At 37.2% G+C, this 24,857-nt stretch overlaps 4 protein-coding genes across 8 annotated transcripts; 2 read left to right on the top strand and 2 right to left on the bottom strand.

Annotated features, from left to right (window-relative positions):
- Positions 1-1,210: 1,210 nt before the first annotated feature.
- On the top strand, positions 1,211-3,370 carry LOC137935160 (uncharacterized). The gene is made up of 6 exons (XM_068779843.1): positions 1,211-1,563; positions 1,682-1,828; positions 2,467-2,550; positions 2,639-2,764; positions 2,854-2,952; positions 3,082-3,370. Exons 1-6 carry the CDS (start codon positions 1,443-1,445, stop codon positions 3,156-3,158), a joined length of 654 nt encoding a protein of 217 aa, XP_068635944.1. The 5' UTR covers positions 1,211-1,442; the 3' UTR covers positions 3,159-3,370.
- Positions 3,371-3,728: 358 nt separating this feature from the next.
- On the bottom strand, positions 3,729-5,385 carry LOC137934813 (probable ribose-5-phosphate isomerase 3, chloroplastic). 2 transcript variants are annotated; one of them, XM_068779347.1, is made up of 4 exons: positions 4,579-5,385; positions 4,335-4,438; positions 4,133-4,217; positions 3,729-4,023 (listed from the first exon to the last, which is right to left on the bottom strand). In XM_068779347.1, exon 1 carries the CDS (start codon positions 5,320-5,322, stop codon positions 4,588-4,590), a length of 735 nt encoding a protein of 244 aa, XP_068635448.1. In that variant the 5' UTR covers positions 5,323-5,385; the 3' UTR covers positions 3,729-4,023; positions 4,133-4,217; positions 4,335-4,438; positions 4,579-4,587. The 2 variants fall into 2 exon arrangements, with proteins under 2 accessions (XP_068635448.1, XP_068635449.1); XM_068779348.1 differs by lacking the exon at positions 4,335-4,438 and having other exon boundaries at positions 4,133-4,212.
- A 505-nt stretch (positions 5,386-5,890) lies between these two features.
- On the bottom strand, positions 5,891-11,454 carry LOC137934844 (uncharacterized). 4 transcript variants are annotated; one of them, XM_068779389.1, is made up of 6 exons: positions 11,231-11,454; positions 10,319-10,839; positions 8,604-8,914; positions 8,443-8,499; positions 7,149-7,579; positions 5,891-6,524 (listed from the first exon to the last, which is right to left on the bottom strand). In XM_068779389.1, the coding sequence occupies exons 2-6, from the start codon at positions 10,723-10,725 to the stop codon at positions 6,159-6,161; spliced, it is 1,572 nt and encodes a 523-aa protein (XP_068635490.1). In that variant the 5' UTR covers positions 10,726-10,839; positions 11,231-11,454; the 3' UTR covers positions 5,891-6,158. The 4 variants fall into 4 exon arrangements, with proteins under 4 accessions (XP_068635490.1, XP_068635493.1, XP_068635492.1 ...); XM_068779392.1 differs by having other exon boundaries at positions 7,215-7,579; XM_068779391.1 differs by having other exon boundaries at positions 10,319-10,835.
- Positions 11,455-14,551: 3,097 nt separating this feature from the next.
- LOC137934905 (PITH domain-containing protein At3g04780) lies at positions 14,552-22,917 on the top strand. Its single transcript, XM_068779490.1, has 8 exons — positions 14,552-14,710; positions 14,810-14,896; positions 14,987-15,110; positions 20,830-20,878; positions 20,998-21,055; positions 21,162-21,208; positions 21,313-21,390; positions 22,481-22,917. Exons 1-8 carry the CDS (start codon positions 14,672-14,674, stop codon positions 22,527-22,529), a joined length of 531 nt encoding a protein of 176 aa, XP_068635591.1. The 5' UTR covers positions 14,552-14,671; the 3' UTR covers positions 22,530-22,917.
- Positions 22,918-24,857: the final 1,940 nt, after the last annotated feature.

The raw sequence follows: 24,857 nt of genomic DNA, 5'->3' as shown, positions 1-24,857 counted from the left end.
GTTGTTGCAGAAGACAAAAAAAATTTTTAACAAGCACTGTACTAGGGAAGGGATTTCATAAAAAAAATTATGTTGCAATCATGGATGTCTATGCGGAGAGGGGCCTCTGGTTCGAAGCTGAGGCAATATTTAGTGGAATATAATGTGATGATAAAGGCATATGGGAAAGCTAGGCTCTATGACAAAGCCCTATCTGTGTTCGGAAGCATGAGAAGTTCTGGAACTTGGCTAGATGAGTGTACATATAATGAAAATGAAGACAGTGATAATGGTAATGATGTTAAGGATGATATGGACACTCAAAGAAGTACTCAAAGGGAATCTGCAGTACAATATACAAGAGCATCGTATTTTCTAAATGTATTAGCAATTCAGATATGGCAAAATTATTGACTATTATGTTTTAATGCCATTAAATATTTTTTGTGTTGTTTTTGTATATATATTTGTAATTTTTTTATATTAAATAAGAGATTGAGTTATATTTGTATCATTTTTTATTTTTATTATTATGATGTTTGTGTAGTACGATATTTGTGTAAATATTATACTTTTTATAAATTATGTTAATAAATTAATATTATTTTGATATTACTAATATTTATTAAGTTAATAACTATTTTATAATATTATATATATATAATTATTTCATATTTAAATATTATAAAATTACAATTTGATTACAGTTTTAATAATATAAAAGTAAGTATTTTTTAAATTATTATATTTAATATATTTTCTTTATTAAATAATATTAATTTAATTTTTTAAAAATCAGATATAACAAAATATTTTATTTAATAAATAATCTATTTACACTTTACACTGCACTTTTCATTATACACACTAATACAAATAAATATTTTACACTGCACTTTACATTACGCACACTAACACAAACAAACTTCTTTACATTCAGTCTCACTTTTCACTTTCCATTGGCCACTTTCCCTCCCCACCTCCTATGTGAACTGACCCCTGGTCGTGACTTCATGCTCTTGCTCTCATCTGGTCTTCTCGCGTAGGCCGCGTGGCGATCCTTCGAAGCCAATCGAAAAGCTTTTATCTTTCCTTTGATTTTCAGGGCGACTGACGACGAGACCTCGACAGAACGTAAGCTCTGTGGCAATTTGGGAAAGAAAACAAAACTGAAGAAGCATGAAGAAAGAAATACTTGTTATTTTCGTCTTCGCTTTCACATGATCCGATATTGAAATTATCAGCTTAACCCCCAACGAACAGCTTTGAAATCCCACAAAAAATCATCTTCGAGAATTGGATCGGATTCAACTCTGCTTTATCTTTTTCAAACTCTCCACCTTCCTCGTTCTCTCCTGTCACCCGAGCCCCCCCTCTTAAATCTCCTCTCCATCTCTCCCTCTCTCCCTCTCAACAGGCAGCAATCCCCTCTTCTCTCACTTGCTTCTTTCTCAGTTTCAGACATGGGTTCGTCGTCTTTTGTTTCTGTGCTGGCACTATCGTCTGTGATGATCTTGCTGTTTTTTCAGCAACCAATATCCGCATCTTTCGACGATTTAGCACCCATTTTATCTCCTCTCTTCAGTAAGCCCGATTCTTCAACCTATACTTGTTTAAGCAACTTCCGTCGTTTAAAGGGTTTTAATGGATTTCTCCTCTCCGTGCTTTTACTGAGCTTATTCTTTTCTTGTCTGTGTTGAAGATACATGCCAAGGGATCGAGTGTGGAAAGGGGACCTGCAAGGAATCTTCGAATCATACAATCCCGTTCGTCTGCGAGTGCGATCGAGGGTGGAAAAGGATACACACTGATAACGATTTTCTCTTTCTTCCATGCGTCGTGCCCGACTGTAAGATTCTCTCCTCTCCTCCATTTTCGCACATGAGAAAGCTCCTGGTATTGGTCCTCGATGATATGGCCGTTATGGTCATTTCACCTCAAATTCACACAGTCAAACCACTCACAGACGCCCACATAGGACGTTTGACTTAAATTTTCGTCTAATTAACCTCTAAAATGACTGGAATGCCCTCAAAGAGTAATTATAGGAAGTTACTAAATTCATTTCACGTTAATCGACAAACATGCCCTTAGGTTGGAAAGGCTGAGCTATGCACAGAAATGTCAGAAAATGATACTCTTTCAATTATTTTTTTATTTTTCTAGAGATTTTTTTTTCTACTTTCTGCATAAGCAGAAACCGGAATTCGGTTTTGATTTGGAAATGATCAAGTGACATCCACTGATTAATGGTTGTTGCAACTCATTCACCAAATCAACTCATCCATTGATTTGCTGAAACACGAAAAAAAATTGATTCTTGTTCATGGGATCATGAATTCGCTTATTTATGTCAAGGGTGGTTTCGTAGGTTAACAACCTGATGAAAAGATAATATTGCTCATAAATTACTTGTTAAGTTGGTGTATTTAAAGCATTTTGTAATCTCTATATTGTTTTGAATCAATTCTTGCGTGGTTGTTTCAGGTGACTTTGATTTTTCATGCACCAATACAACCAGTCCAGCTCCATCAGTCCCAGACCACCCTACCAACCATTCTTTCTTCGATCGTAATCTTCTTCTCCAACACCCAGAATCATTTACCACATCAATATATAATTTCTCACATCTGAACTGTTTTTTCTTGGGAACTTGAAGCTTGTGACTGGTCTTACTGTGGACAAGGATCGTGCATGAAGACAGATGAGTTCAAGCACAAGTGCGAGTGCAGAGAGGGATATGCAAACCTGCTCAATATCACCTACTTCCCCTGCTTCAGTGAATGTAAGAATGGATGTCTGCAACTAGACTTTCCAAACAATGGTTGAATGTTACACAAAAGATTAAGATGGTATACTTGAATGAATCTACAGGTTCACTGGAAGGAGAATGCAAGAACATAGGTATTGGATTAACAAACCGATCATCACCATCTTCAACGCCAAATTTATCAGAGTCATCGCAAAACTATGGTAAGAGGATTATTCACTGCACAATCTTAATTAGTTGAACATAGTTATGGACAAGAGGGAAAATCAAATTGCCAACCACAGCTTTCAACTTGGGGAGTAACTTTGAGTTTTCTTGTTTCATTCTTTCAGCTAGCTCAAGAGTTCCTAAGAATTTGCTCTGGTCGACGATCTTGATGATTTCCCTGGCCATAGCTTCCTGGTTATAGAAACATGATGAGTTGGAAGACAGACACTTTGGTCAGATTTAGTGATATACTTCATCATTTTTTTTCTTTACTATTTATCTTCCCTATTCAGTTAGAACTGCTATATCTCTCCCATTTTCAGTACACGACCATCCTTGTATGACAGGGGCATGTATATTGAGTAATAAATGCAGTGGCTTGCTGGTTCCTTTTATTTAGCCACTCCTACAGGGTTTATGCATATTCTTTTTTCATATCTGGAGCTCATTTCTGTTCTCAAACCATAAGAAGGAACTGATAAACAAGTCATGGAGACAAAAATCATAAAAGAGAATCAAAACATGGTGTGAAATGCACAGGCCAAACAAGGAATAAGATAACTTGCAGTTGCAGATGAAGGTAAATGCAGTGGCTTGCTGCCTCCTTTTATTTAGCCATTTTTACTGGGTTAATGCATATTCTTTTTTCATATCTGGAGCTCATTTCTGTTCTCAAACCATAAGAAGCAACTGATGAAGCAACTGATAAACAAGTCATGGAGACAAAATCATAAAAGAGAACCAAAACATGGTGTGAAATGCATAGGCCAAACAAGGAATAAGATAACTTGCAGTTGCAGATGAAGACAGTGGAAAATCAAACCCATGGATGACAAATACAGCAGGTAGAATACTGCCCTGGTCCATTAACAATTTGATCTTCCCCCATTTTATGGGAATAACATGGAAGAAAAGATTGTGAACCTGATGCTTAAACGTGCAACCAAAGGATGAAGTAGATTCATGACATTCCTCCTGACAGTGTGAGATTGTCCCAAATGATTTACGGATGAGACTCTTTTCCCTAACTGAATCAGCTTTTTTCTTTGGATTTGGTTTTTAGCAATCTGTTTCATAAAAGATACAGAAACTTGTTGGTCTAAAACTTGGGGTTGAAGCGTCAGTACAGCTCCTTGATTGTGAAACAAATTTCAGGCTTTTCGTTTAAAAACAAACCTGGAAGTATATTTCCGGTGACAGCCTTGTGAAGACATGAAAGAACAGAGCTGCTTCCGTAGAAATATATCGAGTCCTTCCTAAACTTGTCACGATAAAACACTGGAACATCAGTGAGCTATGAAAATATCCAGCTAAAATAAGGAAAACAGCATATTACTTTTATAAATAGAGATTCGATTCTAGGAGAAGAAAGGCATACAGGAAAGACCCTCCTTTTCGAAAAAAGAGATTCAGAGCTACGATTCAGTAGTAATGTCTGAGAAAAGGCTACTTGTGAAAATTTCGACTTCATCAGCAAAAAGGCTACGTTTTCAACAAAAAAGGGTCAGGAAAAGCCAGAAAAACTTGGAAACAAAATACATGTAGATACCGAAGGACCCCATTTCAGTTCAATTGAGTATAAGTGAATCAAAAGAAAGTAGCAAATTTGAAAGCATTTCTACCTCGCGCATTCACTTCGACTGTACAGTCACTCCCTCCTTCCCGGCAATTATAACTGCACTGGCCATATCAAGGAAAAGCCCATGTTCCACCACCCCTTCAAGTGCAGAAATCTCCTTTCCGGCAGCTGTAGCATCCTTAATCGGCGCCTTGAAGTACAAATCCACAATGTAGTTCGAGTTATCTGTCACATAAGGCTTTCCATCTGAATCCACCCTGAGCTTGGTGTCACATCCTTCTTCCTTGAACAACTCCTGAAGCCTCGTCAAATTGTACTTCCAACAGAACTGAACCACCTCCACAGGCATGGCCAAGCCGCTGCCGCCCAGACCCTCCACAAGCTTCGTCTCGTCGACCACGACCACGAAATTTTTCGAGGCTGCCTCCACCATTTTTTCACGGAGAAGCGCCCCGCCGCGCCCTTTGACCAAATTGAGAAAAGGGTCCACTTCGTCTGCGCCATCAATGGCCAGATCGATTTTGGGGTGAGAGTCGAGAACGGACAGGGGAATGCCGAGGGACGCGGCTTGCTCCCTCGTTCGCTTGGAGGTGGGTACACCCACTATATCAGTGAGTTGACCGGACTTCAGCAGATGACCAATTTTGTCGACAACAAAAGCGGCGGTGGAGCCGGTGCCAAGGCCGAGGACCATGCCGCTCTTGACATAGTCGACGGCCTTATCGGCGGCGAGTTTCTTCAGGTCGTCTTGGGTGAGGACGGGGGCGGAGAAGGCCCTGATGGACATGGGGGTGGGTATTCGGAGACGGGAGGGGGAGGATTTGTGGGAGGGAGGGAGGAAAGAGAAGGGATAAGGAGGTTGCCGCTGCTGCAGCCGCCATGGCGTTTGGTGGTGCCGGTGGTGGTGGAGATGGGTTCGGAACGAGACGAAAAAGGGTCTTATGGGAGTGGGAAAGTCCGGGATTTCTCTGTGCTTACATTTAAGATAGGTTACTCCACACTGATTTCACTTTTTCTAATCTGGGAATTCCATTTTTTTTCTGTGCCCTAATCCTACCAAATTAGACATTCAAGCTAAAGGGTAAGTGATATAGAACACAAGGAACTTTTTCCTTTTGTGTAGCTATATAGGTATGTAGATTTGCATTTCTCTTAAATATAAATCCAAACTAGTAGATACAAGTTGAAGACAGATCTTATAGACACATACCTTGGGTCTTGTTCTTAGATCCATAATTTTCAGGAAAACCCAGTTGAATTGGTGTTTGAGCAATTGCTACTATTGTATGAACTTTTTGTTCAGGCAAGAGTTCACTTGACCTAACTTCTATCGTACCATTTTACTTGAGCATATATGATAAGATAAGAAGATAAATCATATATAACTTCAAGGACTACAACACAAAAAATATCAGGCCTGGGTTGTACAATTCTCTCTTCCTAACTGATACAAATGAGTTTTACTCAGTTACAAGAAATGGGTTTAGGAGAAAAGGCATCCGGAGGCTGTTCCAGGTAAATCATGTCCAAAGAAAGCACCAAGAATAAAAGACTTGCCTACCAAATTCATCGGCTACTTTTATAACCTTGTTTGTCCTCTTCACAAAATATTACTCCTCTAAATCACTTGGCATCTGGCAATTTAGACCTTCGCTTGTAAACTTTCCCACGACTCCACCTTCCGGAACCTGTTCTATGCCCCACCCGCCTCTTCCTCTTGTTCTTAGGAACAGAAACCTCAGGGGCAAGACCAATCCTCAGAACCGATTTCAATCTTCTCCTTTTTGGAGCAACGCCTGTTTCTGGTTCTTCGACAGCTGCAGGCTTTGACACGGCGACCAAATCTTGCTCTAAAACATTGGCCATGACTTTCTCTTCTTCATGTTCTTCAACAGGTTCTTGTTTTCTCTTAATGGGCTGTGTAACCTTCTCAAAATTCTGCAACTCTTCCTTCATTGCTTGATTATTTATCAGAATGTCATCATCAACCTGAGCCAGTGCAGATAACCATCAATCACCATTAAGCTTTTAATATTCAAATTTTCACTTAAGAACAAGACAGTTTCAGAAGGATATTGGGCTGTAGCAGAATCTTCAGCATATGTGTTTTTCCAAGAGAATGTTATCATACAAATCTTCAGATTTCCAAGGTAAAGACTGGCAGCAGTGGACACCTAAAGCAGCAAAGTATAACATCTTTGCTCTGCAGAACAAGATAATATGGGACTTCACAGTCTGCCAAAGATCTGACAAAAAAGTGCATGAGCACTAAGATCAGGAAAAAAAGCTCTAATTTCTCCAGTGAAGTGAAGAAGGGTTTAGATCGACCATACTGATAATTTTGACTTTGTGTTAGACTGAATATACATTACATATTTGCATCTCATACTCAAATCAGTAACCAGTGACAAATGATCAGTCTTCCTACATATTAACACTTGAAAAGTACAACTGCTTTTTTAAAAATGTTAACAAACAAAAGCTTTTACCATTATAACATAGGTACTGACAGACCTTCAAACTATAACTGTGTTTCACAGTTTCCTGGCTTCTGTAATATTTTGTATTTTTCCTATTAAAATAGAACGCATTCAAAGAAAGTAATGAGCTTACATTTTCAGTAAAATCTCCATTCTGGGGCTGTTCAAGAGATTTACCAACGGCAGATAAAAGACCAACCTTGCTTTCAATTACATCTGGAAGAGGAGTGGCATCTCTAGAACTTGAAATTGCACTTTCTGCACCAACTAGGCCTCCATTTTGACCTCCACTGGTAGCAGCAATAGTAGGGCTCAGTGCTGAGCAATGTGGAAATTCACTGTGTACAAAGTTGCTCAAATTCTCCATTGAAGAGGACAGTCCAGCATTTTTGCCAATCACATTGTCAAGTTGAGATTTCAGCTTCTCAACACGAGATTGCAGGAGTTCCATGTTCCAAAGGATTTGCTCCAAAAAGGAATCACCATCTCCAGTCAGAAACATGGGCCAGTCAGAGTAAACCCCAAAGACATCACAACTCTTACTGTTCAGATGTGCCAGAGTCACTAAACAAAAATAAATAAATAATAAATAAGTAATATAGAAGAAATCAAAACTAAAACAAGGTCAATCTTTTACACTTTCAAGTCCAAACTGAACATGGAGATACCAACCTTCCTGAAGAGCTATCTCAAGATCATCTAGGTGGTTCACTAAATTCCCAAAATTTTTAACATGGACACTTGACCATCTTTAGTCAGGTCCATAATTTTAATAGAAATTCACACTGTAGGATTTACAGTTGATTTGGGTTTGTTGTCCCTTAACTGAGGTTGAGATCACATACTTGATGAATTAACGTCTAAAAAAACAGAGATTTAGCTACCACAGTAGAGCAATAAAAAGTTGATACAAAATGATAGGCTCATGTTAGACCATGTGATGAAAGGCGTATGTTCCCTGCATAGTGGAAAAATGGACCAGAAAACACTCCAGCAAGGGATTAATCAGACAGAGAGGTACAACAAATTTAACGAGTCAATGTTACATTTGTCCATTCCAACACAGAGACTCATTAAAAAACCTTCTAGTGTTCCAATTCGGCTTACATTATTTATATTCTTCCTAAAGTGTTTTCTAAGAGAAGAAGAAGAAGAAACTGAGGAGAAGTTTTACTGAAAAAAGAACAAAAGAAGGAACCTATTAGTTGGATATATCTTTGAAAAACCTATTTGTAACCTATGATTTTTGTACATTCCAAAATTTTAATTCAATTTAAAGTCATTTTTGGATTGATAGTTGCTTTACAATGATGCTGGCCTCCACCCAGTGTTAAAAAAGTTCTGTGCATGTACAAACAAATTATTCATATAGATTACCTTTTTATGTGTAACAAAAGAAATAAAAGAGCTAAAGCACAAAGCTGTACCCTGATTACCACAATCATCACCATTGGTCCCACCTTCAGCTTCATGCCTCTTATTTTCTACAAATCATCAACAGAATGACAAGTTTTTCATCATTTCCAAAAGGAAAAAAAAATCAAACTTACTTAAAAATAAGCCTAGGACCAAAATAAAGCATAATTACCATAGTAAGCAAATAAACTATGGCGTAACATGTATGCTGGTATATCAACTGTTTCTTCCATTCTTTTCCTTTTTCTCCTCTTCATAACTTGTTTCCTCTCACTTTGTTCAGAAAAAGGCATTGACCTAGCAACAGGACTCTCAGAGGCAACTTGGCCTGTCCTTAATTGCTTTTCATTAGCATATGCTAAAAGCTCTTGGTCATATTTTGATGCCTGCAACTGAAGTTCCTTTACTCGAAGTTCTATCCACTTGCACCTCCACATCAGAGGACAAATATACCGTCTCCAATGGGCTGTCAATCTTTTCTTCCTATAATGCAATGAACACAAGATCAAGAATTCAAGTATTTACAACCCTTAAGACTTTCTAGATCATTCATAACCCAAGAACCGTGAGAAACAAAAAAAAAAAAAAAAATCATGATGATTTTGTACAGTAAGGTGTAACTCTGTATAAATACTTGACCGAATTAAATGAAATAACCAACCTGACTGAAGCATGTCGCATACTTTTTATAAATTTTATTTTATTTTGAGAAAGAGATGCTGTTTATAAAAGATAGCCCAATAGATAATTCAGTTAATGAACAAATTCAATACAAGAAGCAATCAAATTAGAAACTTGATTCCTTTTTACATATAGGTACATAGTGATTTGGCTAAGGCAGTTAAAGATGAGGACCAGACTGAAGGTTACACTAGAATACATATTGCCCACATTCGAAGCTCCAATTTGGTTCTAGAGCAAGCCTCAGCCTTTCCAGCTGGAATAGGCCGGAAATCTCTAATAAGAAAGAAAAACATGACAGAGAATTATGCTACAAATTTAAGTTAATGTTTTGAGCTCAGCCACTCCTCGTCAGATCTCTACCTCATTCCTTCGAAGTTCCAAGTAGGATATGTAATCCAAGTCTGATGTACACTAATCTATTCTCTAGAATTGACCAACAACTAAGGAACTTAAAAAAATACTTGTTTACTCTAGATAAAGTCAGTCAAACAGAGCCCATCTACTTCCTCAGCCATGTATTGATGACTGAATAAAAATCTCCACAGAAAATTCCTATATCGTTTCATCTATTTACTTGTTTTGCATGGTAGATGTCATTCTTTACTGAGCATCAGTAAAAAAATTGAGAATCAGTAGAAGAATAGGACAGAAGAGAGGAAAATAAGAGGGATTTTTTTAAAATGGCAAATCTATTAAGCAGGCCTAAGGACAAGAAGAAAAACACAAGAGTCTAGAAGGGGAAGAGGAAAAAGAGAAGAATTTTTTACACAAAAAAAAAAAAGTAAAGAGAGAGGGGGGAAACTATTGTCTTGAGGCACAGAACACCATGATCCTCAGCTGTGATTCTGTACAGATATGATGTGTTTTTCTGCTGTCCACAAAAACATTGAGCATGGGAGAAAGCGTATCCCTGACTGGCTACCCATATGTGACGCAGGTTCCTGAAGGAATGCTGATCATGGAAGCCCAAGGTTACCCCAAGCACTGCAATCTAACATGGAAAGATTGTTTGCTGAAATTCCTGATTTCCATTGGAGGCCCGCCAACTCTTTGACATCACTAGTGCATGTTGTTGTTCTCGTCTAAACTAGTTAAATACATGAATTTACTTCATAGACATCATAATTTCATGGCATTGGCAACGAAAATAACAATAAAAGTAACTAACTCTAGTAGTAGAAAACTTGAGAGATGGATGTATACTTAGTTGGTAAAAATCGCCTCAATCCATCAAAAACTGCTGAAGACTCTTTTTCAGAACGGAATTGAGATTCCACTTCAACATCACTGGAGGCAAAACCATTTTCAGATCCAGCAATGCTGCCACTGAAAGAACTTGAATATTCGGTTGCCTCAGGATCTTCCTCATCCTGGAATTTATCACTGGCAGTATCTCTATAATCGGTAATATCAACCTCCAAATCACCCACATCTTCTACTTCATGCTCATCAAGTGCTCTTTCCATGTCAAATGAGTTATCCTCACAATTATTTGCACACCTCAAAATTTGATTATCTTTGACTTCGGATGTGTTCTGATTATCTCCTTGAGAAAGAGAGGTTTCAGTTCTTTCACCATCAGCACCATCCAATGCCTGGCCAGAAGCCATGCTGTCAGCTACACCCACGGCAGGTTTTAACTATTTCTCCCGCTTGCTACAGCTTTCGCCAATTCAGGAACTGATAACGTATTTCCACCAAGCGTCCAAAGTGTCACGATCTGCCTAGAAAGAGAAAATAAAACATGCGTCAGAAAGAAAAGCAAGACTGTAATCCACGTTGCGGGACATAAATTCGCTTCCCACTAAGATTCCTAATGGATACAAAATTAACTACCAGTTGAGAAAAATAGTAAATCATAATGATAATTTCTCCGAATTCTGAGATAACAAAATAGTATTTTCAATTCCATATGGGCATTTCCCACGACGAAACTCCACTCATTCCACAAGGGTTTAAATGCATCTCATTCTAACAAAAACGAAAAATCTTCATTCTACTCCCTACTGCTTCTCTCATTTCTATTTAGTTTTGTATCCGTGCATGGTAACAACATACTTTTTGCTACCAAAATTCACCCAAATAAGGGAAACTAACAACAGAGAGGGCACTTACATACATCTGAAATAGACTTCACAAGAACCAGAATTTGCACCGGTATCAGAGAAAATATCAGACATCGCAGCCGATTCCCCAATACGACGCACGATTCTCCGGAAAACAGGGCAAATTTTCAAAAACCTAGCTCATCATCGAACGTTTTCTCCAATTCACAATCATGATCGACGCAAGAAACGATCTTTTTCGTCTACAGGACTGACAGCATAACTGGGAGGCGAGAGGAGAGGACGCCGTTACGCAAGCATTTTGGGCTCACGGTGTCAATATGGGCCCCGCTTGTAATAAAAAATTTAGAGGGCTTACCGACCTGGGTCTGGCTCATTCTTGACTCTTGGTCCGACCAAATTCAGAGAAAAAAATCAACCCGGTTCGGGTCTTTTAACTTCTGCTACGAAACATAAAAAGCCAAACAATTGTCTTATACCACAAAAGGGCACCGATGCTTTGGCTTACGACATCTATTTTAATTTTAATTATTTTTTATGTAAAATCGATTTATATTATTTATTCATTATAAAAAAATCCTCTTAGAAAATTAACTAGAGTTGTATTATCAATTCAATGGCCAAATTTTTAAATATTCCATTTAAATGGTAATATTCAAAAATAAAATATCTGAAATGGATATATTCAGATTTTTAAAAAAATTAACGTTGTACTAGGTCAACTTGTTATGGACTCAATAGCACACCGAGTCACTCAGAGGAGGAGACAATGACTCACCAACTCACCTAATTTTACTTTTATTACTTATGTTGCTTTTAATTTCGAATTTGATTGATTATATAATAAGACTTGAAGGTAGGGGTATAGTTGGGATTTATAAACCTAACCCTAACCTATCTTGGCGTGAATGACCCTATTTAAAGGGTAAGGAATGAGAAATAAGGTAAGTTCGGATTTAGAGTAAAATAGAGTAATTAGGTTCTTGCTAGGTTCCCTATCCTAGGGTTCTTGGCTTGAACTATCCTTGGTTGTTTGTTGCATCCATTGGGGAGTCTTTGAGGAGATCTTGGAAGGAAAAGGAGGAGCAATCAGCCTTCTCTTCCATGCTGCAATAGTCATCCATCTCTTCCACGAACCAACAGTGAGGGAAGGAGGATTTGCGTGAGTCTTAGCATCAAGAAAGGGATTTTCGAGTTGCTGAATTAAAGGAGGTCTTCAAGAGGTATTTTTATCTATCTTTTTCGAGTTTAGAAGAGCTAGAGATTGCCCTCTTTACATTCAGCATTGGTAGTTGCATGAATTCAGAAACCCTACTAATTGACGTGAGGTATAAAGTGGGGTTTCATAATTGGATCCTTAAAACAATCTCTTGATTGAATTGGTGCATCTATAATTGAGAAAAGGAAACTCCTTTTTTAATTATAACGTGTGAGGGAAGAAAAAGAGAGTTTCTTTTCACAAAAACGTGTTAAGAAACCCTCTAACAGTGCTGGATCCTTATTTGACTCGCCGAGTTACTAGATCCATGGCTAGGGACCATAACACAACTGGTAGTCAAAACCAGTTTAACCTAACCCAGTCACATTGTAGGATCAATTATCGAGTCTATTTTTATAACATTGAAGTAGATGTTGACAGTGGCTAGCCAATACACCCAAAAGACTGATCTGTTAGGTGCTAAAAACTACTGCCTACAATAGTGGTTCCGTCCACTCTAACAGATGTGGACTGAGTGGTATTTAAAAAATATGACCAAATTCAAATTCATTGAATTTGGGGCCAAATTATTAATAAAAAACTTAGATATTAAAAATAATTATTTTTATAAAGTATATATACAATTGGCACAAATGAACCTTTGTTATATATAGATGGAAAAAATAAATAGATGGAAAAAAAACTATATTAGGGTCCTCTCTTAATTTTTTTATTAAATAGTATTTACTTATTTATTTATTTTTAAAACCTATAAGTCATGTAACCTTAATCGTTTGTTAATACAAATGACAAAACCATATTTGAAAATATGATACCAAGAACCAAGTTTGGGAATGTGACATATAAAAGGAGCCATATTTGAAAATTATCCAACCTTTCAAGTATGGTACTTTTATTTTATATTGTATAGTTTGTTATATATGTACACATATATACTTTTTTGGGGGAAAATACTAGACCTAAAAAAATCTAGTTTATATTTTATTTTTTCTTTTATCATCACTCAAGATTTAGTTCCCCTAAGAGCCCCTGGTTGGAAATTTACATCCCATGAAGAGCTAAAAATGATTTTCTAGAATACACATTTTCAAGAAACTTTTAAATAGAATCTTATTATTGAGTTATTAGGAATTTACATGAAAATTATTAGAAAATTCCAAGGAAAATTAAATTGACCTATTAGTGTTTTTTAGGGAAATAATATAGAAATTAATAATCAATCTCGTATATTATCTTACTTGTCGCTAAAATTCCAATAAATATAAGATGTCAAATAAAAAATTACCTCGTGATGAAAGTGTTACAATATCAATTGTTAAATACTTATTTAAATTATTTTTATATGATTTTCAAGCCTATCTTGGCTGGAAAATCTTACCTAAGAAATTATATGATTTTTGTGGTAAAAGTTTAATGCTATAAAAGTGTTTACAGGAAACAAGAGACACTAGGCCCTAGTAGACATTCACAAAACTGTTTTTGAAAATATGACATCTAACCAATTTCATTTGGAAATATGATATTTAAGAGTATAAATAAATAAATTTATCAAAAAATAGATAATTCTAATAAATTTATTTTTTGTCATTTTATGGTTGATAACATAACTTAATATATTCTTATTCACAATATTTTTTAAAAATTAAGTATAATTTTTTAATAATTATTTTATATGCCATATTTACTTAACTCTTAACCAAAAAAGTAAAGTGATATGATCACCTTCTTTATAAGAAATACATTTTATTTTGTATATTTTTAAAATAAAAAAACAAAATAAAAACAACCGGGTCACTTTTTCCTATGTGAGGGAGAAAAAAAGAGAAGAGAAGATCTCTAGCTAAGTAATAGTGGGGGCGCGTCCCCTCCGCTTATTTCTCCACAACAAGAGATCTATGTCATGTGGGAGAGGAACCCTTAATGTGGGAGAGGGAAGGGTTTGGCTCTACTCCTCTGAAAAGTGATTTTATTTATTTAAAAAAAGTTTATAATATTTAAGTTGATTAGAGTTTATTTATGTTTATGATTATTTTGTTTATTGACCAATCAGATGGAGGCGTATTTAAAATTTTAAAATTTTTAATTGTCTTGAAGTTTTGCTGCCTCTGGTTTTTGATTTTTAATTAACAATGCTTCCCGGTTCCTCCTTCTGAGGCATATAAATTTGGGACTCAAGCCGTTTCTTTCTCCTTCAGTTCAGGATACCACAGCGCCATCTCTGCTTTCGTGTTTTACGGAATTCTCCACATCATTCTCGTTCCTCTCTTCGCCATGTCTGCCGAGTCTGTTACTGCCATCCATAGAGGCCAAGTGATCATTGAGAAACCCTAACTTCCTATTTGACAATTTTTCGTGAGCTGTTGGTAGTTTTGTTTTTTCCCCTTATCTTCCTTCTATTGATTCGTCCAGGTGGATCTACTCGACTTTGTCTATTGGAGCGGAGTCGAATGCCTCAACCAGAACCCAGGGCGTTCATACGACAATGCTCTCAAACAGGTAGAGGAGTCTCCTCTCCGTTGTCCTTTTCTTCCCGGGCTTTTTTTATGTATTGGAGAGATCTCGTGATCTTCACCCTACTGTTCTCAGGGCTACAGAGAGGACGAGGGTTTGTGTCTCGAGAGTGATGCTGACGAACAGCTCTTAATCTATATCCCTTTCACGCAAGTTATTAAGCTGCATTCAGTTGTTGTTGAAGGACCGGAGGAAGATGGTATGCGTGAATTTTCTACGTGCTTTCTGCGGGCATTACTTACTGCATAAATAATATTCGTTTCTTTGAGTTGCTTTGAGTAATTGTGTTATAGTTCCTTTATTTTTCTATAGCCTCTTGAATGAATACAGCGGGTTAGCCTTCGGAAAGTTGTTTCGTCTTACTTGTCCATGGTACTTTTATGATTTTATCAGTTTGTGTAAATACATATTTTCTGTTACTAATGAAGCTCCTCTGCTTTAGTCTTGAACCGGATCAATGAACCAGCTTGCAAACAATGGTTAGTTTATAGGTTAAAACTGGCTAAAAATTGGATCGACTGATTTTTGCTTGGCCCTGTGGCTTGTTGGTAGACTGTTTTCAATGTACAATATACATCCCAGGCAGTAAATAGCTCCCAATGGTAGTTTGAATGTCTATGCTGTTTTCCTTTTTTGTTATGATTACTAGTTCGTTGGGACTGCTGAAACCTATAGTGGACAAGACGCAGTCTGTGAAGTTCTCATCTGACATCGTAAAGAACTGACAACACACTATAAATTGAACTAACTGTAGCTGTTACTCCCTTAAACTCTCAGCACTATTCCATGCAAAGTCATGTGCAGAAGATGGAGAAAATCCTCTGAATATTTCTTAGGAGTTTGCGTTTTCATTTAATTTTTTTGGGAGAATTTGCAATATATCAGGGATTCATGATTAGAAATTGGTGAATGGTTAAATCAACACTCTTATGTGAGTGGTGCATGTTGGATAGGTTCATGTTGCTGGTTCAAGAAGTGTTGCATTTTAGGATACAGATGGATTCCAGAACAGAGGAAACTGGAGATTATCAGTTCTGGTTGTAGTGATTGTAAGACCTGGCAAAAATCTGGCATTCAAATGCTCAGGGATTGGTATTTCTGAAAAATTGGTGATCTACATCCCCAGTTATTTGGTCATTGATGTATATGGAAGGTTATCAGAGGGTGGATTAGTCTGATGGGTGAGTCCAGGAGAAAATCTTTTGGAAGCATGAAAGTGTTCAAGAAGTTCAGTTTGCAGTATCTTTCTTGATGGCTTTAGTGATAGAAATGGTCTTAACTGCAGAATATCATGGCTTGATCTGAATGGATCAGCTCTATGGCTGTTGGTATTTATCCTCCATATGTTTGTTAGATTTGTAGGGCTCCATACGGGCCAAGGCCTACGTGTAGACAGTCTAACACAAAGAAAAGAGTGCACCTGGACCTGAACATATTGTTATGACTTAAAGTTTCCACCTGGACATCAGTCTTTACTTAATATTTAGAGTGCATATCCAGAAAAGTCCAATTCTAGCTCTGAAGAAGAATACCCTGCTACACCATATGTGCCCATTGTCCTCAAAATGACGTAATTTCCCCTTGTCACAAGTGACATTACTAGTTGGGTCACTTGCGTTGATAAAGCTGAGCAGTTGGTCTTACAGAGGAAGTGGGGAATCTGTGTCAAGATTAAAAATATAGACCCATATATGTGCATGAAACGAATACGTGACGAGCTGGTCCTCTTTGTGTCACTTGAGAATTTACTTTAGATCTCAAAGAGTTATCTCATTATAATCCAACCAGAACCCCTCAAGTAATTATTTTGTGTTGTAGCATTGATTCAACCACATGGGAGCATTTTTTTGAGAAGGTCTGAGATAGTTGATGCCTGCATAATGAACTGGATGTTCTAATAGCATATCTTATGGCCTATCTGTATCCTGAGCAACAAACATGTTTAGCTTTCTCCTGTGCCAGCTATTCTTTTTTTAACGTAGTTGGTGAACATTCAGAAGAGAAAGTTCCTGGTTGTACTGATGTTGATATGTACAAGTAAGACCTAAAGAAAGTGGCTTTTGATTTTTTTTTTTTTTTTTTAATCTTTTGGGTGCTGATTTCAAGATCTAGTATTGCATAGTGGGACACATGAACCCCAGTTTTTTCTCCTAAGATAAGTTGGTCTTGTCCCGTTTGATGAATGAAAACCTAATTTCGTGGTTGTCCCCCTTACTACAGTAAATGAAAGGCTATATGTCAACTTAACTAAGGTACAAAAATTTTCAGGGATATTTGTTTGCCATGGCTAACTAGGCAATCTGATCAAAAGCTAAAGTTCAGAAAACTGCAAAAGTACAGTAATTATGAAACTATGGAGAGAATAATAAAAAATTATAGTGGAACCATGGTATAGTGGAAGATAAATTGATTTTCATTCTGTGTAAACTGCAATGTTCATCTAAGAAAATTGTCAATAAAGGAAGAAAAACATATGCGTGATCTTTATTGATTTAGAGAAGGCATATGGTAGAATGGCTGGAGACCACATTTGATGGGTCTGCCGAGATGAAATGTTGTGGGAGCTATGATTGCAAATATATGTTTGGAAGTGTTGTAACTATTGCATAAAAATTGGTGGGGGAAACATATAGCTTTTCCATTAGTATGGTTTACTCCAACGATCATCTATAAGCCTTATCTGCTTGCACTTATCATGGATGGCAAAAGTCCATCTAGGTCTGAAGATGTGAGGTGCAATTATAGGTTACAAATTGTATGATGTCAATTCTTTGAGAAGCTCAGAACTGAGAGATTGTTTATCATTGTCTTGTCTTTGTTACTTCTAAAAAATCAGAGAAATAACTATTAAAATATTTGGTGGATGTTAAATTGATGACAAGCATCTACAGTTTGATTTGATGGGAGAAGTGAAAACGGTGAAGGCAGAGTTTTTACTGGAAAACTATTTGACCGGATACTCTGTGTGGTAGAAGATGTTGGCAGTTAAGAAGCAACATTTACAGATGTTAAATATGCTACAAACGTTCAGTTGGATGAGTAACAGCATGAATAAAGTGAAAAATGTATGAGCCGGAGAAAGCCCCAAGGGATTAGAAAATAAGTAGGAGTAACTTGAGTTGAGATGAATTGCTGTTGTACATGTAAAAGCTCACTGGTTAGAAGGGTTTTATTATTCTTATATAGAATATCAGGAACTAGAGAAACATGAAAGTGACATGCTAGGAACTGTGAGGAAAGACTTGAAAGTATTGGTGTCCTGTGAAGTTGGCCCATGATGGAATTGAGGGTGGTTAAAGATTATATTATCTACTATGGCATAATTGGGATGAAACCTGGAGATAAATTAGCAATGATGAATTTTATGGTGGTTCATATGGGAACTCTGATTTGAAGCTTGCATCTTAGACCATTTTTGGAGCTAGAAAGCCTTGCACAAATTTGGTCTGACTTGTGCATTTGAAGTAAAGGCTTTTGCTTTCCTTGATGTCCTTGGTAAAACTTCTTTTCCTTTTTGTGATTACTGTATGAAACTCTTAAATAATCTCTAGTTTGTCTCTAAAAGAGCAACACAGTTTTGAACTTATTTTATTTATTTTAACACAATCAGATTGAGTTATATTGATAAAAGAAGTAAAAGTGACTCTCAAGGGTACTAATAGTGCCAGGTTCATGTTCTTTTCCACAAGAAGATGCTGTTGGGAGGCATCATGCCTTGCCATTGGGATCAACAAGGCACTTAGCACTTTGAGCAATGTAAATTTAGACAATGGTTAGGGGGTAGAGATATTATCAACATTATAAAAAAATATCAAGGAAGCACCTAGGAGGACCACTTGCTAAAAACCTATTGACAACGACTATCCAATCCATTTCCACCAATAGGGGATTGTAGTATCTGTCAACATAGATTCAAGTACAGCTGTTAACTATGCCTTCTAGAAATCACAGAGTTTGAAAGATAAAATGTAAAAAAGGCCCAATGAATATTATCTTCAGAGCATCAAGTGCCCCCTCTTACTTCAAGCGGCCTTGTCTTATAGTGTGCCAAAGCACTTTGGGGGCCCCAAGGCTTCTGCACAAGGCTAGCAAGTGTCTATGGAATAATTGCATTAAAGAATACAAAGGTGCATGCGCTAATGGCTGAATGAGTTTGAGGTTCTGGGAGGAAATGTAAAGACAAAAGCAACTAAAATGACTCCAAACTGACAAGGTAGTCCAGGGATACCCATGGAATTGCTGTTTTCATCTTATTAGGGAGGTCAAAGAAGGAATGAGAGAGGCGTACTTGAACTTACGAAGAGTGACACCCTATACTTGGATGGTGAAAGGGCAATAGAGCAAGTGATGAGCGTTTGTTTCATCTTCTCCATTGCAAATGTTTCCGATTTGGCACAATTTGTATTTTGTTTGATGAATTGATCAGTAATGAGGATCTCATCTTTGTGGCGTACTAGAGGAAGCAAGTGATTTTTGGAGCCCACCCAAATGCTTTGTGGGATGGCCCGAGTCGATTAAGAAGGCAAGTGAATGATTTGGAGGAGCTGTCCTTCTACACCGTTCTTTCATCTCTTACCCTTCTAATGTAAGCTTTTCAATCAAGGTGGGCAAATGACAACTTTTAAGAGTCTCTTGAATTAGCTGGAGCATGCCTAGAGTTATTGTCCCATTACATAATATTTCTCTTATAAGAGATTGAATTGAGGATCAAACATGAGGGTCTTTGACGATTCTAAAGTTGTTATGGTAGGTTTCAGCCAAAGCGCTATCACTTACCCGAGCTTCTATTGTAAGCTTGGAGATTATATCATGTAGCTTGGAGAAATTTTGAGTTTTGACGTTGTCCTTAGGTTCCTCAGGCTACAATCCATTAGAAATAGCATATACTTTGTGTCCCCTTTCATATTGTGTGAAACCTTTAGTGAGATGTAAACAAACTATTATGCTTAAATATTGATATGTGATGAGGTCAAGGCTGAAAAACCCATTTGACTCGAGTCATACCTAACAGGTCACACGTGCACCAATTGAAGCCGGTGGGTTTCACTCTTATTTTTTATTGAGATGATCAAAGCAAGATCCAAGTTGGGTATAATCTGTTCAGCAGCAAGGTTCTTTTGGTTTATGACACACTCATCTTTGGGAAAGTAGTGATTACCAAACATTTAAAACCGTGGGAAATTATGATTTGTCTTGTATCACTTTTTAAAGGTGGATACTGGGAAATAAATCTCTATTATATAAGGTGAATATATAGTAAATAGCTTCTAAATTTATTATTGAAGCTTCTTAATTTTTACTGCAAATATCAAATTGAATCAGTTCTGTATTTATTTATGACTGTGACCCAAAGAATCTTGAAACATGGGCTCCTTTGCTCCATGTCCTTCAATTTTTCCCCTCAAATCTTTAATGTTTATTCATTTAATGCCTACAAGAAACAAGATAATGTTTTTATTACTCCTGAATTTACATTGTGTAGCGTGGCCTATTTTCTGTAAATGTCTTCTTGCTGTATAAATTGGTCGATCCATAAATGACCAGTCGAAGGTAGGAGGTTCTTTCTTAAATAATAACTTCAAGATTTTTACTGATATTAACATATGTGGATTATTCCCTGTAACTCTTCCCCTTACGTTATAGCCTCAACAAATGGACAATGGACAATGTAAATAGATTACAAATTTAATAGTGCAGGAACGAGTTTCAATACTATATAGATGTGCTCTAATACCCTGTTAAAGTTGAGTTCAGATCCATCCCAAAATGACTAAAGTTAGATGGCCTTTTCCCAACTAAATGATACTCCTGATATTAGACTGTGGGATTATCTCTACAAACAGTTCCCATGTACTTTTAAGCTCTGGCAATAAACCTTGTTTAAGTTTGAAGCCTTACATAATGGTTGTATGCTTTAGGTCCAAGGACTGTTAAACTTTTTGCAAACAAGGAGCATATGGGCTTCAGGTACATCCATTTGAGTTTGATTAGTCTTATTACGTGTATACTGTGCACTTTAAGGGAAGATTTTTTATTTCCTTTACATAAATGAAAAGAGCTCATAATTTTTTTCGTTATTTTTGTAGTAATGTCAATGACTACCCACCTAGTGATTCCATTACTTTAACTCCAGATAATCTTAAGGTTTGTACTTTTATGACATGCATTTCTCAATGTGGATAAATGTTATAGTTTTAGTTTCAAGCAGATTCCTGTACATTGCTCACTCGAGACTGTATTCTTTTTCTAGGGAAAACCTGTAACCTTGAAGTATGTCAAGTTTCAGAATGTTCGCAGGTACTTCTTTTTGTGTCCAACACCTTTTCAGTAGGTTTTCCCTTTGATCACAGTCATTGTTGGAAGAAGTTAATATGATCATTGTTGAAATGAACCCCTTGCAGCTTGACCATTTTCATTGAAGACAATCAATCTGGTGCTGACATAACCAAAGTTCAAAAGATTGCCCTCTATGGGACAACGTAAGTATTATTTCCCAGCTATTCTGCAGTTGAGAACTTTAAATTGTTATAAATTTTTATGAGTGTCAGTATATTTATGCTGTGCTTTGCATGCATGTAGAATGATATATGGTAACAGTGGAGAAAGGTGTAATACATACAGAGAACTGATAATACAAATTTTATGATTGCTGAAAGGGAGGATGGTGAAAGTTTTGGGTTGCCTTTCTGAAAAAAAGAAGAAGTTGTTTTCAGTAAGTGGGGAGATGAAGTAGATTGCCATACTAAGCAAGTGACTTGAGCCTCATGGGGTCCATACTAAGCAACTGACTAGAGCCACATGGGGTCCATTGCCACTCTTTAGAATCCATCATGAACGGCAATGTGCTATGATCTGTGCCACATGTAGAGTAACCTATGAAAACAGAGAAGAAAGGTGGGGGTACATGAGAGAGAGAATGGTTTGCCAAACTGATAGGTTTCTTTGATGTGTGGGGAAAGGAGTAGATTGTCATGCTAATGTACTGACTTTAACCACATGGAACCCATTGTCATGTAATTGAAAATTATGCTTTTTATGTGTTCATCATGAACGTCAATATGCCATTTTTAGCTCAAGATCAGTGTCCCAGTACCAAGTACTCTGCCATGTGCTTTTTGACAAATCGGTCGTTGTAGCAATTAATGGCAAATTACTAAATCAAACGGATGTTGAAATTCCATTCTGAAGGCTCCTCTTAGTTGTATACTTGAGTCTCATGGAGGTGGTTGTAGAAAAGCAAAGAGGAGCTTGAGTTTAAGTTGTCTTCCCTTTGATGTGTGCGTACCGAGAGAAATTTCTGTTGGCTGTCCATGAAATAAAATGGGTGCTATGCATTTCTTGTTTTGATCATTTATATTGTACCATAAAAAGGAAACTGCAAACTCTTTTGTAACATTATGTTAGACCGTGCACGTTTATGTGGTTTTTACAGATAAGTGATAGCCACCTTTGCATATTTTCTTGCTTCAGGGGTCCAAATCTCACTGCTGTTAAAACCACTTTAGTGCCCTCCTTGGTTTTTCCCCTTCTGAGACTCTCTATTGAAGTTGTTGCTCGCTTCTTGTGCAGGGTGGAAACAACGGACATGAAGGGATTGAAGAAGATTGAGGATCACTGAGCAGTCCCCAAAAATCAAGTAGAAGAATATCTTTAAAACGTCAAAGAAATGGGAGTATCTTCTTTTATTGCTTTCATTAATATACAGTTTTCTGATATCCTAAAAAGAAAAAATAACACCTTTTGGTCTATTGATGAGGTCTTTACTCATTATTCTTTACGGTGAAAACCGAAATCCCCTGGAGAAGATTTCTTGTTAGGCGTGTACTTCCGGCGGCGTACATTATGGATTGGTCCCGTCTTCAGAATCACTTTGTAATCTACGCTGTGAATTAAAAGCTTCTCGTCTGTAGCGTTTCTCGAATTAGATCGACTGTTTCTTTACTTTCCGGTTTTCTCCTTTTCCCATCTCTGGTCAAGAATAATTGCTACTTTTTCTTTTTTTCCAGCATCTCTGCTTTTAAACTTTGATCACCTCGTTTTGCGCTTAAACTTCTTTTTATCTTTTTTATTTTTCCTTTTTGGTAAAGAGCGTTCTAGGCCGGCTCTTCTAGGTCCAAAGGCTAGTGGGACTGTGTGGTTATTCCTTGCTTTACTTCTTCCTTTTCCATCTTTATTTATCTTTTTATCATAAATAATTTGGACAAAGTTCCATTTTTCTGTTGGGAACGTGAACTGTCTAATAATTCTTACAGTGGACGCTTCTGGTCGGAATGTTTTGATTAAATATGATCAACGAAATCGAATTTGACGGAATGTTTCGATTAAATATGATCAGCCAAATCAAAGCTGTATGCATTCAAATGAAAGCAGGATTCATTGGAGATATGGCATTAAATACTGGTTTGGATGTGGACAAAATCACATTCATTACTTGGAGAGAGACAGTTAAATGCCACATTAGAGGCACAGGGAGTTGTCGCTGAATATGACTTTCAAAATATGCTGCGTTCATGAAAACTCCAGCAATCGTAACATTTTCTAATTTCCAAAAAGCGAAGGATAATTCAATTCAATAGAAAGTCATTTTCTTGGGTTTGTTTACAGCCCATTGGTGGTTGTGGGAATTTAAGGTGAGGCAGCTTCATCAGTCTCCAATATTTATCTACAGTGGAAAAACAGCTTTTTCAACATGAAGTTTGATCACTCTTTTGATTTTTGTTCCACTTGAGCACCAACAGCTGACTCTGGAGATTCCAGATGCAACAAAGGGGAACCTCGGATTTGGATCCACTGGCTCTCGGGTCGCATCATCTTCTTCCAGAGATTCCAATTTGTAAGTTACAGAGAATTTTTTTTTTGCTTTTGTGCGTTTATACAAACAAGTCATAATGGCAACAGGGCCAATCTGCTCACTGTTTGTTGAGGCATTTCTTCTCCAGGGCTCCTGTCCCATTTTGATTGATGGAGGTCACATTACAAGTCACTATGTCACTTCAAGAAAACAATGGTGTACACATTTCCTTAGATGAGTCTCTCTTGGTGGTGGGTCGCTTATCCTATCTCAAGTAGGCTTCTCATCATTGACGTGGGACCCAACTGCTCCCATCAGTGGTTGAGGTAGTACTGTCCACATTTCATATTCATGGAGAAGAAAAAGCTTGTGGTTTAAGATCTCTGTGAATCTCAAGCTGTCGTTCCAAAGTTTGACGGTGTGAAACCTCCTTGGATTCCTTTTGCGACCCAAAGAGGAATCTGTTACTCCTTGGGAAGATGGAAAAGGGGCGACACTACTGCCCATGAGGTGTTTGTGGAAATCACTTTGAGACTTTTTTAGTTGTGGATCAGTATAACAAAATTCTTTTTTATCGTTTTTGGGATTTGTTTAACAGGAGTTCAAATTTAGGACTAGAAAAAGGTGATCATGGAGGGGGGAGAAGAACTCAATCTGACCTCCAAACTGTTGTTTAGCTCACAAAAGGCCATCCACACCCAAAAGCTTCAGCTTGATGCTCAGGTAACAGATAGGGTCCAACTAGGGTCAGTGCTGAAATGCTTCAATTCAATCCTGTAGTGCATGTGCTGGCAGGTCAACTGAAGATGATAAATGAAGGACCCACAAGGAACCATCTCTCTCAAATGAGAAACTTCAGCTTGCTTTTCCTTTAATCAGTATTTATTTTTCAGATATCATACCTCCCCTCCCCTCCCAATCATGCAACTTATCATGTCGATCGTTGCCTTCTCAGAATAAGATAAAAAGAGATTACCACAAGCCCCCAAATATCCTCTCTCTCTCTCTCCCTCTAAATTTCTCTGAATTCTCGAGAAGAGCGAGTTCTCGTATTCTCTTTTTGTATCCTCTCCCCCAGAGTAATCGAAACAAATTAACAAACCTTATCTTTGGTTGTTAAAATCTTGAATGGGGTTCCAGTGGTTGGATAGTTGG

Source organism: Aristolochia californica, unplaced genomic scaffold (assembly GCF_029961685.1).
Source record: "Aristolochia californica isolate CCGP_79_NKW_82.1479 unplaced genomic scaffold, dmAriCali1.0.hap1 SCAF_6, whole genome shotgun sequence".
Lineage (NCBI taxonomy): Eukaryota > Viridiplantae > Streptophyta > Magnoliopsida > Piperales > Aristolochiaceae > Aristolochia > Aristolochia californica.
This window is presented reverse-complemented; position numbering and strand designations above follow the sequence as displayed.